The 13,158-nt window shown below is 39.0% G+C and overlaps 1 protein-coding gene across 7 annotated transcripts in view; it reads left to right on the plus strand.

Annotated features, from left to right (window-relative positions):
- Positions 1 to 13,158, plus strand: part of Fancc (FA complementation group C) — a 157,707-nt gene that overhangs the window by 32,483 nt on the left and 112,066 nt on the right. For 6 of the 7 annotated variants that reach the window (XM_052156360.1, XM_052156357.1, XM_052156361.1 and 3 more), the window contains 2 exons: positions 3,024 to 3,108; positions 5,308 to 5,402. In XM_052156360.1, the coding sequence (XP_052012320.1) occupies positions 3,024 to 3,108; positions 5,308 to 5,402 (180 nt within the window). Of the gene's footprint in view, positions 1 to 3,023; positions 3,109 to 5,307; positions 5,403 to 13,158 lie in introns of those variants that run through there. The other variant, XM_052156363.1, reaches the window with a different exon arrangement.

The following is a 13,158-nucleotide window of genomic DNA, read 5'->3' on the forward strand; positions in this document are numbered from 1 at the left end:
AACCGCTCTTATAGTCACATGTACTTGTAAAGGAGTTACTTTTTTTTATAATTTAAGATTTATTTATTATTATATGTAAGTACACCGTAGCTGTCTCCAGACACACTAGAAGAGGGCTTCAGATCTCATGATGAATGGTTGTGAGCCACCGTGTGATTTCTTGGATTTGAACTCAGGACCTTCAGAAGACCAGTCAGTGCTCTTAACCACTAAGCCATCTCTCCAGCCCAGTAAAGGGGTTTCTAAGTAGTTACACCCTATGCCTTATTGTGTACCAGCAACAGTTGTTTCCTAGAAACCTAGAGTGTGAATGATTGTTGCCTAGGAACTTTTTCCAAAATTGTTCTGTGCTTTAAATATGTTGACAGTGAAGCACCTGGTATCCGACTGTTCAGGTGTGGTCCAGGTAAACGGACGTCAGACTAAACCGTGTTGTCCTTGTCATCTTTGGGGCTCATTTCACTGCCAGGATATCTGTTGGCTTCCCCACACATGAGCACAGTGTTGAGCATTGTCTTGCTTTTGAACTTTATGAAAGGTAGAAAAGTGGGGAAAGATCTAGTTGTGCCCCAAAACTGTGCTTTTATCTTAAGCTATTTTCTGTTTGGTTGATAGTTTTATCATCTTAAAGATTGAGCTGTTATAAATGAAGTGTCAAGTCACTTAGCGTGTTACACTCATGGCTTGTAACATACAATCATACAATCATACAATACATACAATACAATCATGGCTTGTAACATACAATCATGGCTTGTAACATACAAAGTCACCACACATCTTAGTGCCTCAACCACTTTCATTCCTTTACACGTTACAGAGTTCTTACCCTGTTAAATCCTCAAAAAGCTGAGTGAGAAGGGGCCTTTTTTATATGCAATAAAATTTATAATGTGAAGAGGTGGTATTACATAAGAGGTTACATGGCTACTAATCAGCAGTACGGTTTTTATTCTTCTTTAGTCTTTGTTGGGTTTAAATGAATAGTCTTTCCTGGGCTGGGCAATTCCAGCACTTAGAAGGCAGAAGCAGGCAGATCTCTGTGAGTTTAAAACTAGCATGTGTTGGGATTTTGATGGGTATTGCATTGAATCTGTATATTGCTTTTGGCAAAATGGCCATTTTAACTATATTGATCCTGCCGATAATTCTCAAATTCATCTGGAATAACAAAAAACCCAGGATAGCTAAAACTATTCTCAGCAACAAAAGAAAGTCTGGGGGAATCAGTATCCCTGACCTCAAGCAATACTACAGAGCAATAGTGTTAAAAACTGCATGGTATTGGTACAGTGACAGGCAGGCAGATCAATGGAACAGGATTGAAGATCCAGAAATGAACCCACACACCTATGGCCACTTGATCCTCGACAAAGAGGCTGAAAACATCCAATGGAAAAAAGATAGCCTTTTCAACAAATGGTGCTGGTTCAACTGGAGGTCAGCATGCATAAGAATGCGAATTGATCCATCCTTGTCTCCTTGTACTAAGCTCAAATCCAAATGGATCAAGGACCTCCACATAAAGCCAGATACTCTGAAGCTAATAGAAAAGAAACTGGAGAAGACCCTTGAGGACATCGGTACAGGGGGAAAGTTTCTGAACAGAACACCAATAGCCTATGCTCTAAGATCAAGAATTGACAAATGGGACCTCATAAAATTACAAAGTTTCTGTAAGGCAAAGGACACCATCAAAAGGACAAATCGGCAACCAACAAATTGGGAAAAGATTTTCACCAATCCTACATCAGATAGAGGGCTAATATCCAATATATATAAAGAACTCAAGAAGTTAGACTCCAGAAAACCAAACAACCCTATTAAAAAATGGGGTACAGAGTTAAACAAAGAATTCTCACCTGAAGAACTTCGGATGGTGGAGAAGCATCTTAAAAAATGCTCAACTTCATTAGTCATTAGGGAAATGCAAATCAAAACAACCCTGAGATTTCACCTTACACCAGTCAGAGTGGCTAAGATTAAAAATTCAGGAGACAGCAGGTGTTGGAGAGGGTGTGGAGAAAGAGGAACACTCCTCCACTGCTGGTGGGGTTGCAAATTGGTACAACCACTCTGGAAATCAGTCTGGCAATTCCTCAGAAAACTGGGCACCTCACTTCCAGAAGATCCTGCTATACCACTCCTGGGCATATACCCAGAGGATTCCCCACCATGTAATAAGGATACATGTTCCACTATGTTCATAGCAGCCCTATTTATAATTGCCAGATGCTGGAAAGAACCCAGGTATCCCTCAACAGAAGAGTGGATGCAAAAAATGTGGTATATCTACACAATGGAGTACTATTCAGCCATTAGAAACAATGAATTCATGAAATTCTTAGGCAAATGGATGGAGCTAGAGAACATCATACTAAGTGAGGTAACCCAGACTCAAAAGATGAATCATGGTATGCACTCACTAATAAGTGGATATTAACCTAGAAAACTGGAATACCCAAAACATAATCCACACATCAAATGAGGTACAAGAAGAACGGAGGAGTGACCCCTTCTTCTGAAAAGACTCAGTGAAGCAGTATAGGGCAAAACCAGAACGGGGAAGTGGGAAGGGGTGGGTGGGAGGACAGGGGGAGAGAAGGGGGCTTGTGGGACTTTCGGGGAGTGGGGGGCTAGAAAAGGGGAAATCATTTGAAATGTAAATAAAAAATATATCGAATAAAAAAAAAAAACTAGCATGTGAGTTCCAAGACAGGGTTATGTAGATAGACCCTGTCTCAAACAACAACATTGAAATAGTCTTTTCTATTAAGTTTGAACAAAATACAATTAACTTTCTGATAAAATTGAAATGACCTAATTATGTCATACTGAGTTTTTAAGGATAAAGTATAAGTTACTTTGGGTTTCTTAACCTAGAGCTCTCCTCTAATCTCTTCCCCTATCCTTTCTAAAATAAGATGCATAGGAGCACTCAGGCTCTCTTAGGGAATTGTGTTGCTCAGTTGAATTTCATAGTGCTCTTTAATTATCAAAACATGTGGTTGTTGTTTTCACAGGATTCTGATGCAATCCTGGAAAGGTTCCCCACAATTGGTCAACTGTTGGCAAAAACTTGTTGGAATCCTCTCATCTTAGCGTATGGTAAGAGTCTCAACACACAAACACCTAATGACAGTTTTTCTGTCTGTACTTCTAATGAAGCACAGGGATGTACATTGTAACCTTTTTCAAGTTTCCACGGGGCAGCTCACCAAGTGTATGCATCTTCCTGTGCGCCTGTGTGTTACAGCAAACACACACATATGTGCACAGAGGCTTATACATGTAGGCCTGTAGGAAAGCAAGACTTCTTACAATGGAGAAGAAACACCTCATGATTTAAATACCAGTGCTTATCTGTATGCACTTTCATTACTTTACCTCATTTTAAATTCTCTATAATTAAAGTTGATACTAATGATACCCAGTTAATTGTTCGCAGTTCCATGTTAACTCATGTACTGTTGCCCATATTGTGAGTGAATATCTTCTTGATGGAAAGAGTCATTTGGTCAGGGTGAGAATCAAGGGTGAGAGGGTAGCGGAAGGACCTGGAGATGAAGGGTGAGTATACCTTCCTCAGTGACACTGTTCTGGTGAGCACACTGCCTTTTCTGTAGCCTGGGGCTTTGGCTCTCATTGCCAGCAGATTCAGGCTAAGAACTAGAGCTTCCCATCCTCACTGTGAACATCTACTCCTGTAACAATAACCAGTCTTTATCATCTCAGAAGATTTCTGTTTTGTACTTTTTTATTAGATATTTTCTTTATCTGTTTTGTACTTTTAAACTGGCAATTAAAGTGTAAAGAATTTTATCTGGAATTTCAGTTTATGATACCAAAAAAGTGAGCTATTAGGCAGTAGCTGTTTGTTGGCACATTTCTTTTTCCTTTCACTAATCTTTAGAATTCAAATGTATGCCAAGATCAATTGGTGGATCCTATTGGACTGCACTCTGTGGGATGGGTCTCTGGGGAGGAAGTTCCTGAATATGCTAGTGGCACTTAGGTAACCGGCAATGGCTTATTTATGTCTGTGAACCATCAAAGTGATGATCAGTGTGCTCTTTAGCCAGTGCTACATCTCTGCATCACTTCTGAGCAAAGATTGGGAGAATGTTCCTAGATTTTTTTTTTCTTCCTTATGAGAGAAAAATGATGCACTTGTTGAACTAAGTGTGTAGAATCATTTAGCACCCTGGAGAAGCCTCCCATCTGTTGATTTTTTGGAGTTTAAGTTCCATAAACTACCATTTTCCTCATTCCCTTTACCTCGGTTTAAATTCTCTATAATTCAACGTGATACTAATGATACCCACTTAATTGTTCGAAGTTCCATGTTAACTCATGTACTGTTTAGAATTGCTTCCTAGTACATCACATTCTTCTTTACTTCACAGCAAAGCAAATTGAAATGTCTGTTACTTGTGATTTAGTATTTATGCCAGTTCAAGTACAATAGTCACATTTTTACTCTGAGTTATCAGTTCAGCTTGAAGAATTCTTTGAAAGTTCCAGGTGTGTTAGGCAAGACAGTACCTCTGGTACTTTATTTAAGCTGTTTGGGAAAAATGAATGTCCTTCAGAATGGCCTGGTAAGTTTACTCAGATCTAATTACTGAGAAAATATAAGCTTAATGGTTGATTTTTAAAGCCCTAAAAATTATGAAGGAATGGGTGCTCTCGGTGAATGTGGAGATCTCCCTAGTTGGTCCTGTCCTGTGCCTTTCATAACAAAGCCATTGGAAGCACTGTTAGCTTACAGGAGGCTACAAGGTGAACTCTGGATGTCTTTGAGAATACTGCAGGGGCTGGGTATGTCTACCTCCCCTCTCTTCCACCACAGGGTCTGCATTCCTGTGGCTATCATGTATGCTAATGGCTTCAGTTTATATATATATATAAATACATACACACACACACACACACATATATGTATATATATGTATTTTTTTTCTAATTGTGCTCTGAGTTTCTACCTGGAACAGATTTGGCTCCAGAAACAGACAGATAGTAGTTATTTTGCCTTAAAGAGATTGAAATTACTGATGTTTAAAATGTGAAATTAGAAACATGTTGAAGATCCCAGTACTTTCGGCTCTTTCCATCCTTCTTGTTTGGCTTTAAAAACTGCTGCTGTTACAGAAAAAGAGTTGACCACACAAGAGCTGGACAGTGAGCTGAGCCCACAAGTGGAAAAGCCTCTGCTAAGCTTGTGGCTTGAGGTTTTCCTAAGTGTGTTCTTAAGGTATTTTTTTCCTATTTGATAAAGTCTATTCATTTTAGTTTTATTTTCTGCAGATGAAAGCCAAAAAATTATAATATGGTGCTTATGTTGTCTGATGAACAAAGAACCAAGGACTTCTACAGAGTCGAGACTTAACTCATGGGTCCGGGTAAGAGAGAAAAGTTCTGTCTGTTGGCTCCGCTTTGACTTTAGTTGGTGATTTAAAGATACCACCCCACTCCCCACCTCTAAAGCAGTGGTTTTCTACCTATGGGTGGTGACCCCTTGGGGGTTGAACACAAGGGTCGCATATCAGATATCATGCATATTGGATATTTACATTATGCTTCATAACAGTAGCAAAATTGTTGTTACAAAGTAGCAATGGAATCATTTCATGGTTGGAGTTCAGCATTACTTGAAGAATTGTATTAAAGGGTTGCAGTGTTAGGAAGGTTAAGAACCTCTGGTTTAGCAGGTTGTCTTTTACTATTAGGTTTTTGCTGAGTGTTGAGCTGTTTAGATTTCAGGTTTGCCTGCAGTACTGCTCCTTATGATGAACCTCCCAGTGCTGACACTACTGCATGCTGGGTGGTTTTGAAAAATACTTGGTAATGATTAAAAGAATGTACTGGGTTTTCTGCCAACTATTGCTGGAAGCACTGTTTTACCCTGTAAGCCCAATTCATGTAAGGACTTACCTTGTAAGTCTTTACATAATTTTTATCCAAGAATGACTCTGTTCCTCAGAGTCTCTTTTGTGATAAGCATGAATTTAGAATGGAGGGGCTGGAGAGATGGCTCAGTGGTTAAGAGGAGCAGCTGCTCCTGTAGTGGACCCAGGTTCAATTTCTAACAACCTCATTGGTAGTGCACAACTGTTTGTACCTTTAGTTCCACGGGGTCCATGGCATCAGGCGTGTATGTGGTACACATATATGTGCATGTAGGTAAAATACTCATACACATAAAATAAGTAAATCTTTAAAAACAAAAACAAAACAAACAAAGCCCTCAAACTAATATCCATAAAGCCCAGCCCTGTTTTTGTGTCTCAAAGTTGATGCCTAGGCCATTGCTCTTCATGCTTTCAAAGTCATTCATCATGGCAGCTACCCAGAGAGCTGATTGGTTCCTGGTTTTCTCCCACACTTGTTTCCAATGAAATGGCAGGCACAAGTTGGAGACCTGATCTGGCTGGCTACTATTGCTGCTTTCTGTTATCCCTACTAGGTGCTACAGCTTGAGGACTTGCTGATGCAGTATCATCAGGATCACTAATCTTGAGCCATTCATGGCTGTGAAATTGCCCAGGTAGATTGGTACATAAGGTTTGGTCTATTGATAGTAGATTGGTACATAGGATTTGGTCCATTGATGGTAGATTGGTGCATAGGGTTTGGTCCATTGATGGTGGGTGATACATTACCTCTACTCTTTATGTGTCCTTTATTTTAGACAAAATTGGTAATGGTGATGATAAATACGGTATTGTACTTTCTGTTAAAGTGGAAGAATTTAGTTTGAAGAAAAATTCGTGTAAGGGCCTGAAGAAAGGGTCTGATGAATTAAGTTAGAGGAGAAAAGCTATAGTAATAGAACAATAACTAGCCTTCAATAAAATGTGTTATTTTTAAGTTTTTGATCATTGTGTTTGATAAAATGATTGCTCTTTTTTTTTTAAATGATTGCTCTTTTAAGAACAATTTCTTAGTGTACAAGTTTGTATTGGATAGATCACTAAGTCCCAAAGTAGCCCATGTAGTAAATTGTTTCAGGGATGACTAGATTAACTTTGTACATTTAATGTATGACTTTATTAATTCATTTTAAAATTCCTAGCCTCACATTTTATTTTGTAGTCTTTTCGTTGTTTAATGCCTGGGTAAGTGAGTACTGAGGGGTACTTAAATTAACACTATTGCAGGAAAGTAAACTTCAAACAGTTTCTCCCACTGGGGAACTAAGACCAGTGACCACACCACTCTAGAGTGGAGCATGACTATCAACGAAGTGCTGTGGGTAGGTATGATGGCCCTGAGGAGGATACTTGCTTAGACTTGGGGGACTGGAGACATTTCCTAAGGAAGATGGCAAAGTAGATGTGTCGTGAGGTTGGCTGTGAGTTTAGGGAATGACCAGGCGTGTCAGCATATAGAATGTGCAAAGCATGGTGGGACCCATGGAAACTACTGGTGCTTGCAGGTACCCAAAGCTTGGTGTTCCTGGAATATGTGCTAACCATGAAACTGAAAAGGCATGCAAACACTAGCTGTTTGTGGTTATAGGACAGAAAATAGGTGAAATTAATTTGAGAAGGTTATTATTGATCCAAAATGCCATCATTTCAACACAAAGTTACTATAGAATTTTTGGGATTGTTTTTCAATATTTTTATACCATATCCTGAACACATATATTTACACATTTTCATTCTGACACTAAATTTTAGCTGAAAATTATCAATCTTTGTTTATATTTCATAAAATGTATGATAGGAAAAACTATGTGTGTATATCCAAGTTATTTAAAAAGCTTTTATAAAAAGTAACAGTTTAAATTTTTTATTGCCGGGCAGTGCTGGTGCACGCCTGTAATCCCAGCACTCTGGGAGGCAGAGGCAGGCAGATTTCTGAGTTCGAGGCCAGCCTGGTCTACAGAGTGAGTTCCAGAATAGCCAGGGCTATACAGAGAAACCCTGTCTTGAGAAAAAAAAATTATTAAAGTGAATGCACCTAACTGTCTAGTGCCCAACCATGCTGCTGCATGACCTGCTGCATTGCCCTGCTCAGCAGCTGGAGGAGTAAGATGTTTGGGCTGCACTGTTGTGCTTGGCATGGCCTTTCAGTTTATGTGTTTTATGGTTGTGTTGACTTCCCATGTAAGTAGAGCTTTGACTGAGTTGGCTTAGTTCATAGACCACTGACTCTTGTTTCCCACAGTCCTCCCCTTATTCCACACCACTTCTCCTGTTTTGTCATTAGCCTGAAGTAAAGGGAGCCTTTATGTTCACATATTACAGATTTTGCTAAGACAGGTTCACTGAAGTTTTATCTGAATTGCCCAGGTCATGTTCCTTGGTACATTTAGGAATACCCTGAAAAGTAGGTTGAAATATTAAAGTCTGTTGTGGGAGATGCTTTCTAGTATGCAGCCACTGTTGAAAGGTTAGAGCTGCACAGGCTCTAAATCCCAGACATCATGGATCTTTATGGAGGGAGTTGGCATCATCCCCCAGAAGCAAGGCATTGTGAGCTGGTAACTGTCATTGGTGTGCATGTCCCAACAGATTGCTATACTGTGTCATAGTTTGACTGTTGTTTCTACAAGATCTGGTTTTGTTTAATACTGACAGTATTGGAGTTCTGTAAATGAGCAGCATGGCAAAGAACTAGATGGACTTAAGCTCATAAACCTTGGTTCCCATGTCTTTTCAAAGCTTTGTGGTTAAGTGGCTCTTTACTCTATGGTAGATGCAAGGAGTACTTATAAAACATGGCTCTCTGAAGACTTTCTCATCATCCAGAGGAACTCATCTGGGTGATTCTGTAGATTAGCTTCACATTCTTCACTTGAGGAACATCTAAGTTGTTTCCAGATGAGTTCCTCTCTGGGAATTAGAGCTATATTCCTTTTGGTTCTTTTATGCACTGCAACCCTCATTTGTATATTAAAAAAGGTAACAAATATTCTATGACTGTTTACATAAGATGTGTGTATAAAAGACCATAACCAAGTCAACTTATAAAAGTACGGGTTTATTTGAACTTAAAGGCTCCAGGAAGACAAGAGAACCATCACAGGTGGAGGATAATGGCAGCAGGCAGTCCTGACTGCCTGAGCTGCATCTTGCATTGCTCATAGGAAGCAGAGAGAACAGGAAGCAGTGTTCTGGCAAGGCTGAGTCTCTAAACTTTCCAAGCCTACAAGGTCAGACCTAAGCCTCCCAAATAGCATCATTTACTGGGACTGAGTGTTTAAATGCCTTTTATTCCCCTCCCTATCTCTTCTCCCATCCAGTTCCTTCTTTCCATTTGCCTCCTGTCTTAGTTAGGGTTTTACTGCTGTGAATAGACACCATAACCAATGCAAGTCTTATAAAGGACAACATTTAATTGGGGGCTGGCTTACAGGTTCAGAGGTTCATTATCATCAAGGTGGGAGCATGGCAGCATCTAGATGGGCGTGGTTCAGGAGAAGCTGAGACTTCATCTGAAGGCTGCTAGTGGAAGATTGACTTCTAGGCAGCTAGGGTGAGGGTCTTTAGCCCACACTCACAGTGACACACCTACTCCAACAATGGCACACTTTCAAATAGTGCCACTTTCTGGGCCGAACATATATAAACCATCATACCTCCTATGACTGTTTTTTTCTTTTTGTTTGTTTGTTTGTTTGTTTTTTCTGAGACAGGGTTTCTCTGTGTAGCCCTGGCTGTCCTGGAACTCACTCTGTAGACCAGGCTGGCCTCGAACTCAGAAATCCTCTTGCCTCTGCCTCCCAGAGTGCTGGGATTACAGGCATGCGCCATCACCGCCCGGCCTATGACTGTTTTATATTCTCTTTTAAGTGAGATTCAAGCCTTGATTGGGCCTTCTTTCTTATTTAGCTTCTTTGGGTTATTGATACTCTGTGGAGTATCCTGTGGGTGTCCTGTATTTTATAGCTAATACCTACTTATAAGTGAGTACATACCATGCATGTCCTTTGGGGTCTGGGTTATCTCACTTAGGATGATATTCTCAAGTTCCATCCATTTGCCTGAAAAATTCATGATGTCTTTGTTTTTAATAGCTGAATAGAACATTGTGTACGTGTACCACATTTTTTTATCCATTCTTCACTTGAGGAACATCTAAGTTGTTTCCAGTTTCTAGCTATTATGAATAAAGCTGCTATGAACATAGTTGAGCATGTGTCTTTGTGGAATGGTGGAGCATCTTTTTGGTATATGCCCAGGAGTGGTATAGCTGGATCTTGTGGTAGAATTATTCTCTGTTTTCTGAGAAACTGCTAAGTTGATTTCTAAAGTGGTTGTACTTCCACCATCAATGGAGGAGTTTTTCCTTGGCTCCACATCCTCACCAGTATGTGCTGTCACTTGAGCTTTTTATCCTTGCCATTGTGAATGGTGTAGGGTGGAATCTCAGAGTTGTTTTAATTTGCATTTCCCTATGACTAAGGACTTTGAACATTTCTTTAAATGGTTCTCAGCTATTTGAGATTTCTCTGTTTAGCTCTGTACCTCATTTTAAAATTGGGTTGTTTGGGTTGTTGGTGTCTAACTTCTTGAGTTCTTTATAAATTTTGGATATTAGTACTTTGTCAGGTGTAGGTTTAATGAAGACCATTTTCCAGTATGTAGGCTATCGTTTTTTTGTTTTTTTGTTTTTGTTTTTCTATTGACAATGTCCTTTGCCTTACAGAAGCTTTCCACTCTCATGAGGTCCCATTTATCAGTTGATCTTAGAGCCTGAGCCTTTGGTGCTCTGTTCAGGAACTCCTGTACCAGTAAGTTCAAGGCTATTCCCTACTTTCTTTTCTATTTAGATTTAGAGTATCTGGTCTTACATTGAGGTCTTTGATCCACTTAGACTTTAGTTTTGTGCATTGTGATGAATATAGATCTATTTTCATTCTTCTACATGTAGGCATCCAATTAGACCAGCACCATTTGTTAAAGATGCTTTATTTTTTCCATTGTATGGTTTTTGTCCCCCTTGCCAAAAATCAAGTCTCCATAGGTGTGTGGGTTTATTTCAGGGTCTTCAATTCAATTTCATTTATCAACCTGTCTGTTTCTTTCCCATACTATGCGGTTTTTATTACTATTGCTCTGTAGTACAGTTTGAGCTCAGGGATGATGATACTTCTGGAAACTCTTTTATTGTTCAGGATTGTTTTAGCTATCCTGGGTGTTTTGCTTTTTCAATGAAGTTGAGAATTCCTCTGTCAAGGTATGTAAAGAATTGTGTTGGAATTTTGATGGAAATTGCATTAAATCTGTAAATTGCTTTTGGTAAGATTTCCATTTTCACTCTGTTAATCCTACTGCTCCATGAGCATGGGAGATCTTTCCATCTTCTGATATCTCAGTTTCTTTCTTCAGCAACTTGAAGTTCTTGTCATATAGGTCTTTTACTTGCTTGGTTAGAGTTACAAAGATATTTTATGTTATTTGTGACTATTATAAAAAAGTGTTATTACCCTAATTTCTTCCTCAGCTCATTTATTATTTGTGTAAAGGAGGGCTACTGATTTTTTTTGAGTTAATTTTATAACAAACCACTTTGTTTAAGGTGTTATATCAGCTGTAGGAGTTCTCTGGTAGAATTTTTGGGGTAGCTAATATATACTATCATATTATCCACAAATAGAAATACTTTGATTTCTTTCCGATATGTATCCCCCTTGATTTCCTTTAGTTATCTTATTGCTCTAGCTAGAACTATGTACTATGTTGAATAGATAGGAAGAGAATGGGCAGCCTTGTCTTGTCCCTAATATTAGTGGAATTGCTTTAAGTTTGTCTCCATTTATTTTGATTTGGCTATTAGCTTGCTGTATATTGCCTTTATTATGTTTAGTTATGCATACAGGCACCATTTTAAAGTGTGCAGTTTGGAACATCTGGCCAATATATACACCTTGTAACTGGGACTGCAGACAGGTAGTACAGTGCTTCTGTCTTCCCCAGAGTTCCCAATTGCCCCTGCATTTAGTTAGCTCCAGCCTAGAGTGCCAGCTATCTGCTTTCTCTCTTCACAGATTAACTTTGCTATAATTCCACAACAGGATTATACAGTATACATACTTTTGTTTATGGCTTCTTTCATTCAGCATAAGGTTTATTCTTGTTCCAATTTACAGGATTATTCCTTATTGTTCAGAGATATTTGATTGAACTGATAAACCAATTTGCTTATCCATTGACTCGTTGGTCATTACTTGGATTTCTTGATTCTAATTTTTGCTTTTTATATGTAAGTTTCTATGAAGATCCTTCATTTGAAATTTCTGCATAGACTTTTATTTAATATTTGATAATTTCTTAGGATTGTAATTGGTATGTTGTGCAGTTGTTTATGCTTAATATCCCAAGAAGCTGCTAACTAGTTTGCAGTTTCAGCAGCAATGCATGGGGACTCTGGTAGCTCTGTCTGTTGCCCAGTAACTAGAATTGTTAGTCTTTCTGCGTGTTAGTTATTCTAATGCTCACAGGCCTTTCTGCTTGCAGTTTTGGTACTAATTTTCCTGATTATTTGATATTGACTATTTCTTCATAATCTGTCTTTTGTTAGTGTGTTTTGAAGGATTTAATCCATTTGAAAATAGGAGAACATGAACTTAGCAAGGCACAGGAATGCTTTTCAGATACTGCTGCTTTACAAGATCTATGTTCAAAATAAAACCTGGTTATTGGCTTGGCTTTTGCTTTCTTAGTGACATGATAGGAGTACCTAAGCTAAACCAATCACAGAGGTTCACATTTCTGCCCATGTGTCAGACCATCTTGCAGCCTAAACTGTAGCCATAGAAGACATACTTGCTAGAGACTGGGCATGTAAGTATGGTCACCCAGCATCAGTCTTTGTGTGTCTCACTGTTTTGTGTTTAATGAGCATATTGAGATGTGTGGTCAAGGCCCTCCTTGTTAGGGCTGCCAGGGTCCAGGCTTTGACCTGCCACCCCAGTAACAATTCTTCAGCACTGCAATCTGCTTCAGTACTTCAAGTGTTTTTGGTTTTTGTTGTTGTTGTTGTTTTTGTGTTTGTTTTGATTTATTTTTGTTTTAGATCCTCTATCTCCCAAAGTTCTGGCTTATTCTCATTTGTGTTTTTCATGGTGATAGTCATATTTGTCTATTAAGTATTCAGCCATGTTCAAAGTCTGATGTAATTTCTGGCTAGTTCTTTCTGCTCATG

The sequence above is a fragment of the Apodemus sylvaticus genome, chromosome 14, assembly GCF_947179515.1.
Source record: "Apodemus sylvaticus chromosome 14, mApoSyl1.1, whole genome shotgun sequence".
Classification (NCBI taxonomy): domain Eukaryota; kingdom Metazoa; phylum Chordata; class Mammalia; order Rodentia; family Muridae; genus Apodemus; species Apodemus sylvaticus.